This window comes from Acomys russatus, chromosome 2 (genome assembly GCF_903995435.1).
Source record: "Acomys russatus chromosome 2, mAcoRus1.1, whole genome shotgun sequence".
NCBI lineage: Eukaryota > Metazoa > Chordata > Mammalia > Rodentia > Muridae > Acomys > Acomys russatus.
In genome coordinates, this window is record NC_067138.1 from 74098769 (window position 1) to 74122979 (window position 24211).

Genomic DNA, 24211 nt, shown 5'->3' on the forward strand with positions numbered 1-24211 from the left:
TATGATGATGCATGTAAAAAAAAATTTGTGAAACAGCCCAGCATATAGTAAATCCTTAAAAGAAATGGTAGGTGCTTTGACAATTTCCTCTACATCAGACAGCAACAGAGCATCACAAATAAGTCAAGACCAGTGTCTTCATGCTCCCTCAAATACTCACTGCTGCAGTGTTAATATTAATAGCCATTGCCTTTGTGGACTCACTGTACATCATGCATACTAGTAGTAACTGCTATTTCTACATTCTATTCACTGAGATTGATATAATCGGTATGGTTTTATAGATAAGAAAACTAAGTCTGAGCGATGTTAAGGAACTTAGTCAAGGCAAAAGTCAGATGAAAAAGAAGGACTGATGAGGAAGGGGGGTTAAATTAAGAGCCAGCTCAGCTGAATTCCAAATCTCTGCTTTCTTCTGGGCATTTAGCTGTTTGCATGGCTAAGGCTGATAGCATCTGGGGCTAGTGTAGGAGAAGGAAATGGCGGCCCACTATCTGGCCCAGGTACATTGATAATCTTCATTGATCCTTTGGACTACAGATAATCAGATGGTAGAACATTTGGGGGATTGGGAAGCTATTAAATTCAGGGTGTAAGAAGCCATTTAGTATACAAGAATGTCCTGAACGTTCATTGCATCTTTTGCTGTTAGGTGTTGCAGCATGCTGAGAAGAGATGGAAACTATGCTCAGGAAGAAAACTTGTGGGAACTCATGAACTGCCATTTGCCTAATGGACATTTTCTTTACAGGCACCTGCTACAGATTGTTTTCATGAGTATGTATGTTTCCTTTTGTTGTGAAAATAAGGATCTTGAGGTTTTCAGTTAAAAAAAAAAAGCCCAATGGGCATTAGGCTCCACCAACATAGCCATAGATTGTAAAATGATACAGGCATGGAGAAAGAAGTGATTTTCCTTAATTCTGAGGGATGGCGACACCAATTGTGGATCCTCACCTCCACCCATTCTTCTTTGAGATTTCCCTGCATGACTTCAGTCTTCTCCTAAACCATCTCAGACCTTTACCAAAGATGAAAACCATGGCTCATGTAGTAACTATCTGACATGAGCCTGGAATTGGGGAAAGTATGATTCCAGAACTGCCTCTATGCCATCTATCCAAGAGCAAGTTAGCTTGCTGAGTCTCCAGTCTGAGCCCCAGTCTTCTTGCAGGCCACTCACAATGATTACAGAAGCAAATGCTTCTCTTTGTGTTCTTCCTGAATTGTGTATAGCCATGAAAACAAGGACAGAGGCCATGGACTGTTTTGAGGACTACAGACAATGATGAGACTAATGTGGAACTAAATTTTCCCCTCATTAATCAGGAGAGCATAATAAATTAGAATACCTCGACCTTCTTTGCTGAACTGCCCCCAGTCACAAAAGTGACCGCCCTTGTATAGCAATGATCCAAGCCTTTTTTGACTCAAGGGCTTAGTGTAGCTGCAGTTCTTAGTATAGCCTACATTCCATATACAACAAAACAAGCACAAAGGAATTAAACACTTCACACAAGATCATCCAGAGAAGACAGTGGGAGAAGAGAACACCATACACAGGCTTTAGGGCTCCTGGTAATATCGCTAGAGACTGGCACCATCTTTGAAAAGTTACCTTCCAGTAATAGGCACCTTTGGGTCCAGTGTCTCCAAGACATAAGTGGCCCTTGGGGACAAGGAGACAGTAAAGAATCTATCTAGATTCCTGATTAGTGGACTATAAGCTATAGATGTGTAAGTGTGTGTACTTTCTTGTGTGTGTGTATGTGTGTGTGTGTGTGTGTGTGTGTGTGTGTGTGTTGCATAAGATAAGTATACTAGCCTCTCCATTCCCTCCTCTGCAGGTAAATCCTGAACGGAATTTCAGTACTATCTGGTTCATGCTGAGTTATTCTTTTCAAACTGAATTTGCTGAGCAAAGGAAAAAGGTAAGGGATGTGATCCTTGGGAGACTGATCTGACTGACTAGAATCAACACCAGGCCTGGAGTCTGGAAAAGTACATTCTGGGCTCATTTATAATTAAGATAATCTGATATAGGTTACTGGGTTACAGGAAAAATGTATGTAAATAAAAGTTATGGCATAAGATGGAATGCACTTAATAAATATTAATCAAAGCTGAGGCTCATGCACAAACACTAAAGACAGAAGAACAGCCACACCCTCTACCCCTCTTAACATCAGATGGTACTTCAAACCCCATGGGAACTGAGCAAGCACACAGAAATGGTGTTTACAAATTTGCACCCCCAAATTAGCATGCAGGCACCCACTTGGGTTGGCATGTGGCTGCATCATTTGCTAAATATATATATATGAAAAAAGTCTACCACACACATTCCATGAATAACACAAAGGCCTTGATTTGTTCCTCCATGTGATGAGCACTTGTTAGGTCCAAAATTAACGTTGCTATCTGGATGGGGTGTGCGTATGTTTTTCCAAAAAGGGAAAAATTCCACGATCTCACTCAGCCCTAATCAGAACATCTATTACAGTGTTGGTTGAGGAGAAAATAAACCAAAGTTCTGTTCCACTGTAGAATCTCATTAAATAGTGACTCTTGATAGAAAGAAGAACTAACAAAAGGGGTAATAAGTGGCATTTATGCAGATCCCTCATCTTTCTGAGTTCTGCTTTTCTCTTTATATATGTTTGGGACACCATTTTCTATTTTCATTCACTCGCTAATGCATTCGAGAGGTGAAGTGGAAGAAATAACTTGAGATTGGCTTTGAACAGTATAATACTGGGGGATAAGGAGTATCAGATGTCACCCAAGGCTGCCAGATGTAATTTTTGTATACTGGACCTGTCTTTTGCTAGTTTTTTACTTACAATGCAAAACCACAAGTTGTAGAGCTGAAGATATGAGACAATTGGTAGATGCTTGCTTCACAAACACAAAAATCTGAGATTGTTTCCCTAGAATCCACCAAAAAGCCCGGTATGGTAACATGATCCTCTCGTCCCATTAATGGGGAACAGTGATATAGGTTACCAGCCAGCCAGCCTAGCCAATCAACAAGCTACTGGTTCAGCAAGACACTACATCTCAGCAAATAAAGTGGATAGAGATAGAGAGGCACATGGGACAGCAAGCGCTAACTTCTGGTCCCCACACATACATGAAGAGGAACATCTAACCTTGTAAGAGAAATGTTGAATAGAAGACTGCTCAATTGATTCGAGCAGCCACTTTAGAGGAGGCAACAGATTCAAAGTGTTATGTCGTTCAACAGACCTGGAAGATGCCTTTACCTCTCTGGGCTCCTAATTTCATATTTAATATGCAGGTGATGTGCTATACTTTATGCACCCTTAGTTTACCACAATGAGGTAATTTTCATAAATATGTATAGCACACTGCTGGGCAAATAAGAGATATACAATAATGTCTCACATTGAGAGATAACAGAGTCTACAGGACTCATTGCTTTCTTGAATAATCAAGAGCAATGCTATCGCTTACTGGCTGTGGCACATTGGATAAGTTTTGCTTTTTGTTTTTCTCCCATCTGCCAGTATACTCATGTCCACCTATCTCTTGTAGTAGATAGGTGCTTAAGGCACCTGCCATATCAGGGCACTTGGGAAAGTGCTTTCTGTTCCCATTTTACTCCAATTTTGTTTGCTTAGTAATTCTTAGAGACCAATTGTATTTAGGAGTATTGGACCCCAGTGCTTAGCTGAGCAAGACAAGCACGTGACAAATGTTAAACAGCTATTCCCAGACATGTCAACCCAAAGGCCAAAGAGTTGGATACCCTCTATTTTCTCCCAGAAGTACAATTAGTTTGTCACAGCTGACAGATGATGGATGTAATGGTGTCAGTCCAGGCAACACTACAGAATCCACCTGACCTTCTGAGTATTGCTCTGCTCTCTCAACAGGAAAGTTCTATTCTCTCATCTGCAGACAGTTCTATGCTTCTTTCTGTACCCAGTCCTCATCCCATGTCCAGCTACTCACCATCACTGAAATGTGGAGGATATGCATCTGTTCCTCTACAATCTCTGAGGGCTCCTGAAGTGTGGGAGCTGTGGCCCGGGCCAGCTGCCCAGAGCTGCTCATGGAGACATGGAAGTACAGTGTGCCATTCTCCAGCCACTGCTGTCTCCAGTGCACCAGAGAAATGTCCGCTGCTGTGCCAGACATCTCTGCAAGAGAAGATCAAAACCTCCAGGTGAGATATATGTCAGGATTCTGTGAGAAAATCTGCTGCACACATCATGAACCTAGAAGCCAATTATTTCACCAAGATGGTTTTCCTTATACCACCTGTGATCCAGGAGTCATCATTTCCATTTATAGATGGGAAACCATGGCCAAGACACTCCTCAAATAACACAGGACCAGAGGCACCCCTTGATGTTGGTGAGTCTGGTGCATTTTTCCAATGCCTCATGAATGAAGAGATAATTCTTCTTAAACAGAGGAATGAAACAAAGCAAGAGAAAAAAGAAGTGCTCCAGTTTTCTGAAGTTTCACAGCTGGCCGAAACTGAAGGAAGAAACATCCTTAAGTTCATATATCAATTTCAGACACTGAGCAAGAGTCCTCAGGGCAGAAACTCAGAGCTGGAAAACCCAAGAGAATATATAGCTTAGATGAGGTACCTAGGGTCTACCCAGTTTAAGACAGGGGCTAGACAAATGTGCTGTTCTAAGTCTTTCTCAAGTGTTGATGAGCAAAATTCCATTTTTGACAACATATGTTATGAATTCCAAATCAAGAGAATATTGTCACAGATGTCTCCATTGATTAAAAGGAACTAAAGGGCCATGGAGTTATGGCTGGGTCAGTTAAGTGATTGTTTTGCAAGCTTAAAGATCTGAGTTCAGATACCCCATGCCCTCCTTAAAATTTTCAGGTATAGTAGCATGCTTTTGTAACTTCAGAACTTGGAAGCGCAGAGAGTGAGGTCCCTGGAGCTTACTAGTTAGGCAGCAAAGCCATGTCAGTGAGTTCCAGATTCAGACAGAGACTCTGCCTAAAAAACATGAACACCCACATACATATCTGAATAATTATAAACTTACAACCTCATACACACACACACACACACACACACACTACCACCACCACCACCACCAACAACAACAACAAAAACAACAACAATAACAAGAACAACAACAACAAAATATCATTGATATCATATAACTGGAAGGAAATAATTAAGCTTTTCTAGTCAACTATTAAATCAAATCTCCTAATTTGAAGATTATCTCTATGCTTTTATCTGTTTGTAAATAATTTTAAAAAATCATATGAGTAGTATATCTATTAAATATTATATCACCACCATAATTTCTTATTAGGTAGCAAGGGTAATATAAAAGTTTAAAAAATATTTGATTGGAGATTATAAATTATTTCCTTAGTGCCTTCTACTAAAGCAAGGCTTCCCTGGAAACGTTTTAAAAGGACATTGCCTATGAGTATATCTTATGAATAAATGAGAAGGGAGGTGGGGTTCTGGGATAATTATCAGGTCTGCATTCAAGGCTTTAGGAGCTAGATAGACACAGTAGTGCCCATAAGAAGATGTTAAGTCTTAACAGTATCTGAGTCTTAGAAATTTGGTCCACACTCATCACAGGGGTGACCTTGAGACCCCCTCTTTACAATGCCATAAGATCCTGTGTACATTCACTCACAGAGATGAGGACTGATGAGACAGGCCAAATTAAGCTTTTCCTTATCAAATAATCATCTCTTCTCATGTCAAAGCTGTAGACCTCATCTCATCTTGTGACACTGAAGAGTCACCTTGAAGAGATAAGTACATGATATTGGCTCAACCAAATTCTATTGAATTTTCCTCACATACTCCAATCCCAAAAGACTTGAGGTTAGCAATAAAAAATTGTTAGTGAAGGCATGTCTTTCACTTAGAAAATGGTAAGAAGAAAGTTAGTTATGAATTTTTAAATTAGTTATTGATTTATAATCATCATCATAATTATTGATATGGATAGGTCTTCAGTTGTTATGAAACAAGCCTTTAGATAAGCTTAATTGTGTTCTCAGCAACATTCCAGTCTATAGGGGAATCCTTCAAAAGATAGCAAATAGTCCAGCCCTCTCAGTCCGTCTAGCCAGCCACCTAAACTGAAGCATTATGCCTTATTTTCTGACTTCTTACAAATGCTTCCTAACTTGGCTACCTCCTTCCTCCTTGCCTTCCTGTTTATTCTCAACCACAAGCACAACATAATTCACCTCACAGAACTGAACATCAACATCCCTCTGGGGCTTCCTCCTTCATTTCAAATAAAAGACAAAGTGACCAGAAAAAAATACTAAATGATTTTTCTAAGTGCACACAGCCATGGACTACTTAAAAGGTCAGCCAGAGATGAAGCAGACATGGAGGTAATCACAGAAGTTCTTCTGCTCTTATGGACATAGACCCCAAAGGGCGCTGACAGCTTATTATGGTGCTTAGGTATGAAAACACTGAGTGGGTCTTTATCAGCACTCTCTCTCCTCTAGGCCTGGGGTGGTATGTTTCCCCACCAATCCATTTCCCAATTTCAGCACCTGGGACAGTGGCAGTGTCTTCCCTGGCAGCAGCCAACTGTGATACCATTAGATGGAGGTATTTTTTTTTTAATTGAAAAATAAAATCATTCATATTTCATCTCATTTGCTATCCCATCCCATGAATCCTCCCATTCCTCCCTCCCTCCCACCTTCACCCATTCTTTTCCCCTATGACTGTGACTGAGGGGGACCTCCTCTCCCTGAATATGATGTTAGGGTATCAAGTCTCTTCTTGGTAGTCTGCTATCCTTCCTCCGAGTGCCATCAGGCCTCCTCATCAAGGGGGCATGGCCAAATATGGGGCACCAGAGTTCGTGTGAAAGTCAGTTCCCAGTCTCCACTTAACGGTAGAGAATGTTCTGTCCCTTGGCTAGATCTGGGTAGGGGTTTGATGATGACTGCACGTATTATCCTTGGTTGGTGCCTTAGATCGAGCAGAACCCCTGTGCCCAGATCCGCCCATCATAATGTTCTTCTTGTAGGTTTCTAGGACCCTATGGGTCCATCTATTTCCCTGTCTCCTAAATTTTTCTCACCTAGAGTCCCAATAGGATGTCCTTACCTGTATCCCACTTTCCTGGTAAGTGAAGACTTTCATGAGACCTGCCCCTTGGGCTACTGTCCAGTTATGAGTATATACCATTTGAGTCTCTCTGCTTCTGGGTTAGCTCACTCATTATGTTCATTTCTTAAGAAATGATCTTTCTTAGCACCTTACTCATTTTGCTAAGTGCATCAAAGCTCAGAACTAGAGATGCAGGGAGGTCTGGGCTGATGTTTGACATTTGCAGTAGTTGTAAACTATTCAGTTGTAGAACTGAATAGTCTAAGATTATAGACTGTCACCAAAGCAGGAATTATCCAGCTGATACAGCCTGGTGAAACAGGAAGAATAAGCCCAGGGATACTGGTAGGCATCTGAGCTCTTTTCTCCTGGAGCTATGAAATCCCACCATGCAGGAGGCTTTTTCCACTCATGTTCCCATTAGACAACAGAGGGTTACAGATGGTTAGTGACTTGTATAAGGCCACTGGTGAATCTGTTCTCAGCTGGACTTGGTAGATTTCCAGTCAACGCAATTTCTACAATGCCAATTGCACTTGCAGCATCTCCTTTTCCTTGACTAAATTAGCCCACGAAATTGAGCTCTTTGTTTTCTACAGCGATGAGTGCACAGTCAGCAGACAGTAAATGTTAAATGATAATAACAGTGTGTGAAACATAGTAAATATTGAATCACAGAGGATAGCTCTGGATGTACACTATTACAAAGATACTGTTGTTGGGGCAATAGGAGGGGAAGCAGGAGACTGCAAAGTAAAAACTACTTTAGTGGAAGCAAAAAGCTTGGTATTTATTCACTCACTCACTTATTCATTCATCCATTAATTCAATATAGTTTATCATGATCTTACACCATTCCAAGCTATGTAGCAGCTCAGAATATAGAGATAAATGAATTGCCTGCAGGGAGCTCCTATTCTGCTAGCAACAAAAGTTCTATGTAGCTTGCTGTATCCTGGCCCTATGTCATGATTTACACATCTGAACATTCTCTGAGATTGTGCATTATCTTATTTATCCCTTCCCTTCTGTATCCCTGTCATCAGGAGTTATAGCCCGGCAAGTCTTAATCTATCTGTTAAATGTGCCAACTCACTCTCATATCGGAGGGAGAATGAATATTTTCAGTCCAATATTCCTAGAATTCTCCTCCCAGAGCTTAAAAAGTGGTTTCTTCCCAGCATTAATCCCCCAGTGCAAAAGACACCTGGCCTGAGAAGATGTGCCTGAGCACTCAAGCTGAAGGACTCCTCTCTAAGTACACCCAAGCTCTATCATGTTCCCTTCACAAAAACTGCCAAGAGCACTTGCCACTATGAGAAATTTATCTTACACATTTACTCAAACATATATTTATTCTCTGTCTCTCCAGGAGAGCAGGGACCTTTTATGCCTTGTCCTCCTATTTCTCAAGCACTTTGAAAAATATTTGGCATATAATAAATGCTCAAGAAATAGTTCCTGGATCTCTGTGGTATAAGTAAAAGTATATTTACATATTTGTATATATGCCTTTAAATACTTATACATATCCATAAGAAGATGGTAAACTTATTACAAATCAGAATTCAGGGTGTTTAGTTTCATCAGAGGATTAAAGAAGGAATGAAAGAATATATGTTGGGAATGCAAAGTCAAGAAGGGACTCTCTAAGCTTGGAGGCCAACAACTACTCAGAGTAACAGGGGCACAACTGAGGACAGACATTGATGTTCTTCCGAGATGATGTGAAGTCAAGGACCAGCTGGCTAACCCAGATAATGAAGCAAAGTATACATGCAAGAGTGCAACAAATGCAACTTCAACAGAAGTACGGGTTTCAGTACTTGCACTAAAACATCCACTTTATTTGGCGAGCAGTAAGAAACTGGCAGAGCAAGCCTGATCAGAAAGCCCATCCCATGTCCATTAAAAAGAGGTCAAAGTAACTGCAGCATGACCAAAGCCAGCTCCTGAAATTCCCTGCTGATTGATTTTCCAATTGCATTTTCCTTTTTTTCTTCCCCTGGTCCCTCCATATAAACATTTCATTGAAGTCTTCAAGTCATATTACAATCAAACTTAAAGCAAAGGGGGACTAAACGCATTTGGTCGGGGACCAAGATGATTCCCATAAAGGCAGATTATGCTGACATGATGAATATAAAATGAAACAGCAGATATTAAAGTGGGAGAATTGGTGCACCATGCCTTCCGGTGGTAGGCTGACTCTAGTGCTTGCCTCCCTCCCACCCTGTGTGGCTTCATTTTATATTGGAAACATAAAGAAACACAGGAATTGCCTTTTCACCTTTCTCAGTTCTCCCCCTATGGCCTGAGACTTGTGAAATATTCAACAGCCTCAAATCCCCTCAACCATGCCACAAAGCCAAGTAAGAGGATCAGCCCTCATCAGTAATTCTGGGTAGCCTGCCATTCTGCCTCTGAGGCCACTGATGCCTTTCAGCCTCCTGGAAAAGAAATAAAAATCCTGAAGGCATGTTATGCTTTTAATTGGCTTGTTCTTCCTAATCTATGGCACTCATTGTATTTTTATTTAATTCCTGAAGGTCATTATGAAAATAAGCAGTGCTTCTGATCTCTAGCCATCCTGGTAACATCTCCCATGTGGCTAACTAACCAGCCTTCTGCTTCCACCACAGCAGCTGACCCTCCAGTATATTATTTGCAGGAATCCGGAGAGAGCTTCCAATGAGTCTGTAAATGGCTTTGCCTCTCTAAGGGGGAAGAAGACATTATATGCAATTGCATATAAGAATTCACTGCCCAGGTAGGGAGAGTTGGGGAAGTTAGTGATGTTAACTTCAGCCACCCTTGCCACTAGCTATTACAGTTTTACACCTGATTGTCGTGCACCTTCTGAGTGGTCTTAGGAAGTAATTGCAAAACGATTTCCTTTTTTTAATCTCTGTAATGGTTAATTAATGTGAATCTTTATCATCACTCTCATGGGCTATTGCAACTGGTTCTCTGCCAGTCAGGGTCTCATCAGAAAAGAAAAGACATATTCAATAAGGTCATTGAAAATTGTTTCATAAAGAGGCCATTTACAAAGGCTTGGGTAGGATTAAAGCAAACCAATAATAGTGAGTGAGATGTCCCAGTTAGTGGCCATAAAGAATAGTCACATGGATGCAGCGAAGGGGCCATTAAACAGAAACTCTGAAAGAGCCACTCTTGTACAAAAATGCTGCTAACAGTATCTGTAGCCTTTTGTAGAAAGACCCAGACACTGGAAACACATGGCCCAGAGTGGAAGCTGTCAATGGAATAAAGACTCTGAACACATTATCTTCCTACCTTGCAAGTGTTTCATGCAAGTCAACCTCGCCTGGATGCCTAAGGGTGCTTAAGTTAAGAAAACCATAGAGATCAGCCTTTTGGGGTTCAAAGCAAACTAGAAATGAATTAAAAAATGGATCTCCAAGGACAAAAGGGGACATTTCAGCAGGTCCCTACCAGCTGCCATGTTCCTTCTTCCCAACTATTCATCAAATTAGCCAACAGGAAGAAATTTCTAATTTGTAATCTGATCTTGTCATTCTTTTGTTCAAAGCTCTTTTGTGGTGCCTAATGTTCCTTGGGAATATATTTTGAGGAACCAGGCACACAATCCTTTCATGAGCTAGGTATACCTTCATATCTACTCATTTCTTTGCCCTCATTCCCTCGTACATACATATTAATTCACACTATGCAGCACTGTAATTTGATACATAGGTGCTTCTAAACCTACAATGGGATTGCATAAACTTACATGCAATATTTTATAACTGGAAGTAGTGTTTGTGAAGTGTTTTTGTACCTAACCTACCAGAGCTTATCATAACAAGCCTTAAGCCTGCTCAGATTTCTCTACCTTACAGTGGAACAATATTATCTCATACAAAGCCTATCTTATAATAAAATGCTCATCATTCTTACAACCATTGATATGCATATCCCATTCACGGTATGTGGTACAGACGCACTAAGCACTATTGTGAGTGTGCTGAAATTATTTGTTTAGTCTGTAGCCCAGATTGTGGCCGAACACAAAATAGGGGATCCACACACATTTCACAAGTTACACTAAGCTACCGCCATCTCTGAGGGAAGGGATAGCAACCCAGAGCATTCAGTGATGGCTAGAATCCCATAGAGAAGTTGACAGAAATGCCACTACCATCTCGCTCAAGTGCAGGCACTCTGGAGAATGCAAATTAAGAGGAAAGTAATTTAACTTTCAAAATATTACATTGTCATATTGTGGGGGAGAAGATGCTTATATAGAAAACAGGCAATCTTGGGATTTTTGTCTGGGGATGAGCCTATGTATATAGAGCTGGGGAGAGATATACTAAAATAATAATTAGAGTACTCTTCAAATGGTGGGATCAGAGGTGATTTTAATCATGTGCAGATACATTTTCTCTGTATTGACTGTAAATCACCTCTGTAGTAGAAGCAAATACATGCACATTCATTTTAAAGATTCATGTAGTGAATCAGACTTTTCCAAGATTTGGCAGTAAGACATCCTGTATTTAGGAGCCCAGTCCAAGGAAATGAAAACAAAGATATGTTATAAATAGTTCTAAATCAAACTGAGAAGCTTGAAGGAGAGGAGATGACTTCTGCTTCCATCTAATGTCTTCATGCAGAAACTCAAAGCATGGGCAAGATTTTCTTAAAAGGTACCCAGCAGACAGAAAGCCTTCAGATGAAGAAAAGGTACAACATTGATGAGGCAAGAGGGTATCACATACATGAAGAGACTCAAAAGGGAGCATCAAAGGAGACCACAAAGCATCCTCACTCTAGAGGAAGCAAAGAGACTGGAGTATCCACTGAAGAAAGAACAAAACACAGAAAGGGGTAGCCACCTCTTAGGGATGGAACAGTTTCTTTCAGAACAGTAAATGCATGTGCCATTTAGGGCTTCTTATTCAGTGCCGGTTCATGAGTGCTTGAAGCTCTTCATATACCATAAATGAAAAAAAAAAAAAAACAAAAGTAAAAACAAGCAAACAAACAAACAAACAAACAAAAAACCATTTAAAACAGTTCAGACAAACTGATACCTAGATGGATAATGGACATATCTCTGTTACTTTGACCTACTTCAACAGCCTGGGTCAGTAGAAAACCACTGAATTTTGGGTAAGACACTTAGATTGGTATGTTCTCTCTATATTAACTGACCTTTTTACACAAGGCCAAATCACAGAGTCTGTATGGGTTTGTGTGTGTGTGAGTGTTTTGTTTTTTGTTTTTTGAAAATAGGGGTCACAGTCTGCCCTACTTAAATCATGTCTAATATAGAATTGAGAAAAAATAAGGCCAAACATAACAACATTTTCACAAAACGTCAGGGCTCTGCAGTTAGTCCCATAGTACACAACATCGTTATGTTGGTCCTCCACCAGTGTGTCTCCCACGGATCATTAGCTGTTTAAACTGTGTCAGTCACAGAGCTTGGTCCAGAGAATAGACTAAAGGAAGACTTATATTTGATAGCTACTCTCACAGGCTTTCTCATCTTATTTGGATTTTCCTTTGCTCTGTAGTTGTTTAAAAACAAACAAACAAAGCCTCAACCAGTGAACAAATAAAAAGCAGCATCAGTATCATCTCCCCAGCTCCTATTTCAGTTTGCTTATTTATCTACCCCTTTAGTCATTCATAGCACAGCAATGCTGTCCTCAGTATGCAGTATGTAAGAGGTGCCCACACCCTATGAGCACATACAGGGGGAGGAGGTCCCCCTCAGTCACAGTCATAGGGGAGGGGAGTAGGAGGAAAGCAGGAGGGAGGAATGGGAGGATACAAGGGATGGGATAACAATTGAGATATAATATGAATAAATTAATAAAATATATATTAAAATGCACCATTCCATGTAAATTTATTACATTTCTTATTCTTAAGAAAATAATAACCTATGAGACAATGAAAAGAAAAACCAACCAAAGTGATGATAGTATGGTAGTTGCCACAAAACAAGATGCACGCACTACAGGTAAGGGTGTGAGGCCAGCCTATGGTCCTTGTGGATCAGGGATTTGGCCAAGGCTTTGAAGAATATATGACCTGGGTGGTTTATGTTTCTAAGAGATCCAGAAGTCAGGCAGGTTACATGCCTTCAGGATGATACCAATGGCATGCTGGTTTTGAGAGGTCGCCTAGGGGGACAGAAGGTGAAGAGCTGGCAGGAGTGTGACACAGCTGAGGCCCTGAAGCAGTAGATGGAGAAGAGCATCCCAGGAGTACCAGAGATTCCCACCACCACCAACAGCTGTCAGCATTCATCTCTGCCTCTAACTCCAATCTGCCCATTTCTACATCCTTTGGGAACCACATCTTTTATATAAAACTATTTTCCTAAGCCACTCGGTAGAGAAAAATAATACAGTTATGCTTGGTTTTAAAGGGGATGGGAAGAGAAGCATTAAGAGTTATTCGCAAGGGAGAAAAGCATATCGTTTCAGATTAGATTTGAAAATAGATGGAAGGTTGATGGGATTGATTCTCATTACTCTGAGCTACTCTCTCCTGAACCATCTCCCACTCTCTTTGCTGCCTTTTTTTCAGGGAGTCTTTCCTTGTCTTTTAGCCTCACTGTAATTTGTTTGCTCCATGTGCTTCTGATCTTTTTAAAGCCCACCATCACAGTGAGTTTTCTGTTTCTCCTTCCCTGAAAAATTATGTGAAGAAGTAGCTAAAAGCACAAGATTAGGAAGGAACATTTACAATCCCTACTGAAGTGTCAGGCTGGGGAGGGGATTCATTCACTGCTTTATTTAGTCTGGCCACAACCATGGGGATGCAAGGTAATTATGGCTATCTTCATATTTCAGCCAAGCGCTCTAAGGCCTCATGTGCTTGGATCTAATAATAAGTAGAGGATTCAAGTCCTGGTTTCTTGATTCCAAATTGATTGTTTTTCACTATCCTCCTTAGGAAAGGGTTCTTCTTGGACTTAGGAAAGGGATCAACACACGGAAGTAAAAAGACTGTGAGTTCATCTTTACTTTGGGACGCAATATGAGAAGTACCAGGACAATCATCCTGCTGGTTCCCCTGGTGCTCTGGATACACATTTCTTCATGTTGAAAGTTGTATATTAGGATTATACATGGTTCCCTCGGTTTTTAAGATTCAAATATTACCCCCACAAAGAGATACAAGAATCGTCATGGTATGGAAAGTTTCTGGGGTCACTATGTCCCTTTCTATATAATCCACTGGGTTGACCTTTAACAGCTTCACCTTTCTGAGCCTTTCTTGTCCCAAAGGCAAAAGTGGGAATCACAAAAACAATCTATGATTGTTGTGAAAATCTGGGGAATGGAATGTGTGAAGGACTAAGCATTTAGCCTGTGGATATTCCCTGTCAGTCATCTATCTTCTTGTCATTCATTTCCATCTCATCTCTGTCAAGGAAAGAAGAGTCAGACTGCTTTGAGTGCAGTGGGGAATGTGGGTGACAGTATCAGAAGTAAAGAAAGAGGAATCAGAACGGAAATGAGTGCATTCTTTTGCAAATTCTGTCCAATTCTCTAATACTCCGTCCTAAGTGCTACACACCCCTACATTACCTCTAGAGAAATAATGTATAATATTGCGAAATTACACCATGAAGGGATGGAGAGTAGATTCACCCATTTTTTCTGACCCTGAAAATGAGGACCAGAGATGGATAGAACTTGTCTTAAGTCACATAGCTCCACAATCCAACACTCTTGTCACATTACGTAGATGAAAATTTACAAAAGAACCAGATCAGAGGATGGAGGTAGAAATCTTCCTGACTTTAGGTAGTAATTTTGTACTTCGGCACCCAAAGCCTCTCCTAAAGATGTTGCACAAGGTTCTTTACGCCCCTGCTCCTGATAGAGACGGGTTGATCTCCTACCCAAGTGGCTGAGCATGTGAGTGTCAGTGCAGGGATTCAGAGCTGACAGGCAATAAACTGTGATGAGTCAGCAGAGCCTGAAAGCATGCAGTACAGGTGAGCAGGGTAAGAGCTGTAGTAGTCAGTAGCCAGAGACGGCCAGACAGGCAGCCAACACCACCACCTATTTGGAGAAAGGAAGACTTGGAGGAATACCTTTCCAAGATGAATCTGCCCTTGTGTCAGACCCTGACCAGGAACTATTGCATATAGATGCCACATTACCACACTCAAGCAAATTCCTGGTTTCCAGTTTTGTTTATAATTCACCACCTGCCCTCATCTCTCCTTCTGCCTTCAAAGATATTACCACTCTTCAAAACTTAGCTCACCCTAGCACTCTGGAGAGCCTAACCCTCAGGGTCATATCCTTCCTCTGAGTTGTCAGGCTTCTAATCTCTATACTGATTCACTAGCCTTGTTCATTCCTATTCTCATCACCTTTGCTAAGTCAGAAGACTCGCCAGGGCCATGAATCACTGCTATCTCCACTGTTTTCCTAGCAGCAGCTTAGAGCTTTTTGCTCCAGCCAGAAGTTACTGAATAATGGAGTATCCATGATTAAAATTAAAGCCTCAATGATAAGGAAAGCGTGGGTGACATCTGGTCACAATTTTATGTATTGGAAATGTGAGACACAGAGGAAGGGAAAGATAACTACAGACCGGACACCAGAAGTAGGAGGCACTGAAAGACAGCTCTTTACAGGAACACAGGGGTCTTTTATATGTCTCTGCCATCATCCATCTTGCACTTTACAGTTCTCCACCTAACCTTGCCTCTATCCAAACAGCACACTAATCTGAAGCAAAGCATGTGAGGAAGGTCAACCATGTATACTCCAGTACATTTTCTCTCTCTCCCTCCCACTCTCCCTTTCTCCCTCCTTCCCTTCCTTCCTCCCTCCCTCTCTCTTCCCTCCCTTCCTTTTTTTCCTCCCTGCCTGGCCTTCTTATTACCTTGTCTTTATTCTTAGAGCTCCAAGATCTTTCTCCATATTATTATCCATATCTAAGTTGTTCTCATGCTTTCCTTTTCCAGCTGAATTCAGTATTTAGAACTTAACTATTTAAACTGACTAAGCAGTCAGCATCCTTCCTGCTTTCACAGAAACAAATGTATTATTGAGTTGTAGGTTCCCTTTCCAAGGAGGCAGATTCTTTCTCTTGTCCTGATCAAAACTGGCAACACGATGCTTTTGGCCAATGAACCAATACTAAGGGTGATACTCACAGAAGGAGCTGCTTAAACAGTATGTCTGAAAATGCACCCCTCTCAATGTTCTTGAGAGGCTTTGAAAGCTAAGGCTAGCATGATAAAGGATGAAAATAGTATGGCCCATTTCTCTAGGTTGCCCCAGACAAATCCCACTGTTAACACCAGTTCTGTGAGAAAGGCCACCCTAGGTACCTAGCGACCAACAAATTTTACAACTATCTGTAGAGACACAGGAGCATGTCCACAGAGGTCAACAAAAACCATCAGAAGAACTGCCCACCAAGCTTCATCAAAATTGCCAATCCCAATAGACAGCTAAAAATTGTCTCAAGTTATAGAAAGCAACAGGGACATAGAAAAAAATGAATCAAGTATGTACTCTTTCTGAAGTCTTGCTCCCTTAAGGGTTGGGTTGGTTATCTGTGCTCTATACTTTCTCACACTGCTATGCTTCTCATCAAGATACTCATTGCTTTAGATATTTCACACCTCGCCTACTTCTGCTCCCAGAGTCTCACAGCCTCTTCAAACTACAGGCATCTCCCTTGATGCCTGATAGTTCCTCACTACCCAGCTTGAAACAAGCATTCCATGGGCATATGTAGCACAGAACAAACAGAAATGGAAGATTTTCCCCCTAAACAACATTCTACCCCATTTCCTTCCGCCCCTCCTCCTCCTAATAAAAGTCTCCCTGGCCCTAATTTGAAGGACTGAGTGGATATTGATTGGTTCCAACGTGCACTGCTTGAAGAGCATAATCTACCTCTATATGCCTAAAATAAGCTCTGTGCCTTTCGGTGTGTTCATAGCTGCCTTGATTATAATTCAGTCTCTACTCCATTACACTTATTTATACATGGTCCAGGAGCACAGAGCCCAGGGCGTCAGTGCAATGATTACAGAACCCTTTTGACTCCCAATTCCACACCATTCAGTCCAATTTAGACCAGCCACAGATGGTGCCCAGTGGCAGTGAAGGAACGATTTGAGGATGGCAGCCTCATAGTGAGGAGGAAGGAAAGTTCCTCTTGAATTTCTCACTATATAAAAGGATGAAAAATCCAGAACGGAAAACCCAGCATCTCTCTTAAGCAGGGCAGTGGGTACAATATAGTAGCAAACCACATTTTCTCTGGCAGGGCAAGGCATAGGTAATGATCCTCTTACACAGGTAGGCATGGACTAGATTCTTGTCTCCGAAGGCCTAGAACTTTCTGGGTATAATATAACTGCTCAACCTAAAGTTAATACAATGACTTACACCAGTTTAGTATTTATAGTGTTCCTGGCTATGTGCATGTTTGCTGATTTCTTCCTCCCAACATCTCCCTAACTTATGGATAATTACAAATGCAGATGTACAGTGTTGAGATCAGGATGAGTTCAGGGACCAGAACCAGCCTGTGCTCAGTAATGTTTGCAGCAGTGAACACTGCTTGAACTACCATTTCTCCGGTGCTATAACAAATAAATTGCTTTTTACTCTAGTTAATAGAGACATTTAGGATCGCTTGCTCTGAAGCACCCAAGCTTGTCGTTGATTGTAAATTCCTCGAGAATAAGAATCACATCTGTCGGGTGTCCTCCCTAGGAAACTATGGCTGTGATCTGAAGCTTCTTCTTCAGCATGTTAGATTAGGAATCATGAGTCTGCACTATCATATCTCCCCTCCTCCCTACCCTGCCTTATTTCCTCCACTTCCAGAGTCACAGAAACTAAACTTAGACTATACCAACTCAGACTATTTCTAAAGAACCTCTGCAGCATGGCACCCTTTGCCAGGAAGTTTTGGTGTCTTGTCTCTGAGTCTCCAATTTTCATTTAAGAGCGGTAAAGTTGAACCCTACTAGGTAGTCCCAGTAAGTCTCAAGAAGCTAAAAATCTAGGCTCCTAACCTCCAGGACAAAGATTCACTCTTCCGCCACATTTTGTGTTCTCCCCGAGTAACTACTGATCAGCTGAATCACCTGGCAGTAGTTCTTCTCTCTTGACTCTCATTGTTTTCACCAGGGACATTCTAGAAGCCAAGACATCTTCAAAGGCTAGGTAAAGGAATGATGAGGAAACCTGTTATTGGGAAACACACTCTAAAACCTCAGTGTCTTGATGGATGCTGTGTCATACTTAATACTATATAGAAAATCACATTTCCACTTCACAATTCACATGACAAATCCAACACATATCTCACTTGCATCATGTTTCTGAGAGCTACACTAGGAACTGACAAATAGGATCATCTACCCGATGTCACTCACTCCATTATGGGCAGTTTGCCTTTGCTGAATGTTGGCCTTACTTAATAAAATAGTTCCTACCATCATTCTTATCCACATAGGGGATATGCAACATACTAAAAGGAATTATGTTGCTAGAAGCCAAAAGCAATGTATTTGTGATGAGCTAATCTGGTTATAATAAAGGGAAGCAGGCTGCTTACTTGTATTGGATGTGAGGACCAACACTGAGAAATAATTTGTAGAGAATATACAGGGACAATCATGTCAGGTAAGTCACAGTACATCAGAAGTCATTTGTGCACAGCTCAGAAGTACAGGTGAGTTCTCACTGTTTCTATTTTCCTCCAAAGCACAACTGTGTACATAAATGCATGTATTTCATGAACCTTACTTCTATATACTTCCAGGAAACCATTTGATTACTTAAAACACAAACAACATGCACATATGTGACTACAACCTCATACACATGGATGCACACAGATATAGGATGGTGTGTGTGTGTGTGTGTGTGTGTGTGTGTGTGTGTGTGTATGTGTGTTTATAAACACAGACACCAGTGCAACAGAGGTTGAGGTCTTAAAGATTCATGTATACATTTTCCAAAACTGCTTCTTTCTTATGCTAGCATGATGAACATGTTTTCACGTGTACATATCCATACATTCCATGACATACAGGTACAAGTCACCTTAACAAGCCAACACCCGTAGGCAAATCATTGTTATCCACATGCATATTCACATAGTATGTCCATCCTCATACATATTTTATCATGCATATTTCATCACTTAAAGGATATTACGTATGCATACATTTACTTCTCTTCATAAGCAGACATACACATTTGCACACCCACTGATTTGGATACATTTTAACCTAAGGTCATATCTAATTTCAACATCTGTTCTCTCACATATACTTAAATTGAACAATGTCCCTGACTCCTGGAGTGTCTCCCTTGGATTTGTCTTCCCTTTGCACCTAAAGAAATAGTCTAAATCCTCTCCTGCCTTCTTCTGAAAACCTCTTTTCTAGAATGACTGACAGGCCATCGTCAAGCAGAGGAAAGCAGAGCTCTCTGTGTTCCTGAGCTGTCCATTGACTTAATCTTTTCTGATTTTTTTTCAGGGGAAAAAATTGTCACCAACTTGCTATTTCATCCCCTCAGCCTGGTGTCCTTGAAACAGACAGATTGTCATGAGGTAAGAAGAAACCCACTGATGCTGAGCCCCAGGCAGCCTAGTGACATTCCCATGGGTTCCCTGCTTTCAAACCATGCAGGGAGCCCAGCCAGGAGGCTAAAGCCAGTCTCTTAGCTGTCAGGGAAGGATAAACCAAAAGAGATGTAAAGCATTGATACTCCTTACACTATGTTTATAGGTAGATGTGATGCTTGGATACTGCTGAATACTGCAATGCCTTCAGTACTCACAATGTGAAGAAGCTATAGGAAAGCCCATTTTACAGGGAGTGAGAGAAACTGAGGTTTCTCTAGGTAAACACATTATTTGAAGGCACTAACTGCAATTAATGGAGGAGGAGAGTAAAGTATGAACTTGGCTTTGCTTGCCTTATACCACTTTCAATGCTTAGCAGGGTCTACAGAAGTGTTCCCATCCTTCCAAATGCTTAGACCCTTTAATACAGATCCTCATGTTGTGGTGACCCCTCCCCAACCATAAAATTATTTTCATTGCTACTTCATAAGTGTAAGTTTGCTACTCTTATGAATCATAACATAACATAATATAACATAACATAACATAAAAATCCATGTTTTATGGTGGACTAAAGCAACCCCTGTGAAAGGGTAGTTAAACTTGCAAACAGTTGTGACACACAGAGGCTGTCTAACCACAAATCTGCCTAGACTCACTCAGAGCCATTTCATAAGCTTTTGCAGGAATTTTGTACCTAGAAGACCCTAGACCAGTTCAGCCTTAAATGGAATCGAGAGTTGAACAAAGTGGTAAAGAAGGAAAGGCTGTTTAGGGAAAAAAGGAGTAGGAAAGGAGAGCAAACTGAGGCAGCAACAGGCAATATAGTTCACCATTTTTCCTTAATACCATGCTGAAGCACTGAGCCCTCTTCTCTGCCAGATCTTGTAGGAGATGCTGGAATTGCTGAGTGGATAGGGCAGGGGCGTTATCTATGGAACTAGCAGAGTGATGAATATCTTATAGAGGGTGTTAAGGCTTGATTGGGTGCTTAAAACATTTAACCAGTGTCAAATGGTCATCTCTGAAAACATACATAGAAGCAACATTATATAGACTTAGCAGCTTGTATTTAGGTATGTGTTTGTTTGCGCGCGCGCGCGTATGTGTGTGTATGCATGTAACAATAATTAGTGACAAAAGGGGCCATAACTTTAAACTAGACAAACAGGTGTATAGGGAGGGTCTAGAGGGCAAATGGGAAAATTATCTAATTATACTTTAATCTCAATAAAATATATTGGCATGTTTTCTAAATCAGTGAGGGAGGAACGATATAGCCAACTGTCAATTCTTACAGTAAGTAGGTTCCCAACCAAAGGTCATTAGGTGTCTATCAAGCCACTTACACATATTATCCCACATGGCCCTCCCAACTACATACAGATTTCATTTCCATTTTATATTCATGAATGTATGAGCTTACATGCATATGTATGAATCTGTGTCCCCCATACACATATTTAGCTCAGAAGAATGAAAACACTAAACAAAGACCACAAGATTTCAGTGAAGGAAGTAGAATTCATACAAACTCAACCTAAGCCCTGGTTCCTTCTCACACACACTGCTCTTGCTGCTCCTTCTGCCCATGGCCACATCTGCTGCCTCGAATAACTGACTAATTCCCACACGACTTGCTGCTTGGCATAAGACAGGAGAAATGGATGAAGCTTGAGATCAGAAAAGGTGAAATGTCTTAGCCAGTGACTGGACCATGACTAGGATCTGGCTTTCTGACACTAGGGTCAACATTTTAGAGAGTGCTTTGTGGCAAGGCAGGCACTTGCTGTAATGAGAACTCCTCACCCCCAAGTCTGCTGATCCACTGTCCAGGAAGGCAGATGCCCGGAAGCTCTCCTCAAATGCTGGAAACCATGATCCTTCTAGGCTTAGTGCAACAAAATTAGAATCCTTCATGAGTCAACTGAGGCCCAGGGAGAGGAAGGGATTGCCTACATAAGCTAGCTCTCACTAAAAAAACGAAGATCTTTTCTCATTTTATCTCAGAGAAGCAATTGCATGTAGAAGCCAAAGACAAAAGGATGAGAGCCAAAGCACAGCAGGTTTCACAAGTGTCACTTCAGAGTTCTAGCACCTTGAGCCAGGGCCTTCTAGATATGAGACTCACAGCTAAGTGTTAATAAAGTATCCACACTTAATTCTGGACTATTGTCAGTATATTGGAATTATTGATAAGAGACCCCACACTGTCTTTTTGTACTTGGGCTAGACTCAGTTTTGTCAATGTCCTTTGCTGAGCTCTTAGTTTCTTCAACTTTTTTTTTTTCCTTCCATGAATTTATTTATTCACTTTAAATCCTGGTAATAGCCCACTCCCAAAATATAGGGGATAGGGAAGTAGGTGGATCCAGAGGGTCCTAGAAACCTACAAGAGGAACATTATGATGGGTGGATCTGAGCCCAGGGGTTCTGCTTGATCTAAGGCACCAACCAAGGCCAAAACGTGCAACCATCATCAAACCCCTACCCAGATCTAGCCAAGGGACAGAACATTCTCCACAGTTAAGTGGAGACTGGGGACTGACTTTCACCGGATCTCTGGTGCCCCATATTTGGCCATGTCCCTTTGTTGGGGAGGCCCAATGGCACTCGGAGGAAGGATCGCGGACTACCAAGAAGAGACTTGATACCCTACCACCATATTCAGGGGGAGGAGGTCCTCCTCAGTCACAGTCATAGGGAAGGGGGATTGGGGTGAAAGTGGAAGGGAGGGAGCAATGGGAGGATGCATGGGATGGGATAGAAACTGAGGTGTAATATGAATTATTTTATTTTTCAATAAAAATGTGTTTAAAAAATAGCCTGCTCCCTTCTCACCTCCTAATCCCATACTCCCACTCCATCCTCCCCTATTCCTCAGGAAAGGGAAGCCCCCCACCCCTACTCACACACCCCAGCTCATCAAAGTCACATCAGGGATGAGTTCCTTCTCTTTTCCTTTGGCCTTGTAAAGCAGTCCTATCAAGGGGAAGTAATTGAAAAGCAGGCAACAGTTCATGTCAGAGTCAGTCCCCACTCCCCTTACTAGTGAAAGGAGAAATATACTGTGGCTTGACAGGATGTTTAGCCAACACAATCTTAACCTTGACCGCATCTTCCTTGGTACTCACAATCTAGTATATTATACCCTGCATATAATCACAGATTCTACAGACTCTCAACAACAACAGATTGAAAGCATTTGCATCAGAAATTGCATCTGTGCTGACCAGGTATACACTTTTTCTTTGTTATTTTTATAAACAACACTCAGTAACAGCATATACCTTTTTTTTCATTGTATTTAATATGACATGTAACCTAGAAATTATTTAAAGCATATAAGACTATGGATGTAGGTTACATACAAATAGTACATCATTTTTTGGAAGTTAGTTGAATATCCTTAGACTTTGCTAGAAGATTGGGGTTTTAAACCAGTGTCAAGTAGATTCTGAAGGACTAACTTGTAGGACAGTAGAACTTGCCCCTGTATGTGTCTATAGTGTCTGACCAATTGATTGCCTAGTCCTCATGTAGAAAGGTCAAAAATACCAGTAGCTTTTAATATATTTTACCAATAATGCCTCCCCCTGATTTTTTTTCACCAAAAATCTTCTGTAGTTGATGACAGGGAAGACTAAAAGTCCATCCTGAGTCTACCTCATGTATTGTATTCACTGCGGAAGTCTTTACTGCTTACAGAAATCCCTGCTCAGTTATATAACTTTCATTGTGTCCTTGTCCCAAACACCTCACTTTCTCTCTTTAAGGCCTTCTTAGTCTTTGTCTCAGTTGTACTCAACTCCTGGACCCAAGATCTGCCTCGAAAAAATACAGCACTGCTGAGCCTTAGCTAGGCTACAGGTAGATCTCATGGCCAGGGAAGAATGGCTTCCAAGCTCTTGTTCTCAACAAACATAGCTATCTATTACTGTAGCTCCTGGGACCTAGTCCAATATGACAGCTCAGGAAATTGCCCTCCATTCACATGCCAGCTTTTTCAGTCACAAGGATGAACAAACACGCCTAGAGTCACAACCTTGTCACCACATGTCTCACCTGCATCTGGTTTTGCAAATATAGAATGGGTGGCTGAGGTGTAGTGACAATTTCAGAATTTTGGTTTTTTAAAAATATCACAGAACTAGTATAAGAAGGTTTTTTGTTGTTGTTGTTTTAAACACAGGTGTGGGGATATGAGCTGCTTTGCAGCAGCTGACTATGAATTGCCTTGTACTCTAGCAGAGCTTTGATTTTGCCAGCTGCAGACATTTTTTGTGACTGTGTGGTGTTTGGAATTCTGGGGACTTCTCAGAGGGTATATAAATGTTAGGACCTGAAAAGACATGGTGAGTTATTGGTTGGTTGGTGTTGGTCACACTTCGCTAACTAGTTGGGTACAAAGAAGAAACAACTAGAAGAAGAAATTAGACATCCTAGCAGTGAATATCAAACTTGGCCCAAGGA

The 24211-nt window shown here is 41.2% G+C and overlaps 1 protein-coding gene across 3 annotated transcripts in view; it reads right to left on the reverse strand.

The window, feature by feature from the left end:
• Astn2 (astrotactin 2) overlaps nt 1-24211 on the reverse strand; it is a 985961-nt gene that overhangs the window by 850152 nt on the left and 111598 nt on the right. For all 3 annotated transcript variants that reach the window (XM_051163215.1, XM_051163211.1, XM_051163209.1), the window contains exon 2: nt 3979-4166. In XM_051163215.1, the coding sequence (XP_051019172.1) occupies nt 3979-4166 (188 nt within the window). The remainder of the gene's footprint in view (nt 1-3978; nt 4167-24211) is intronic.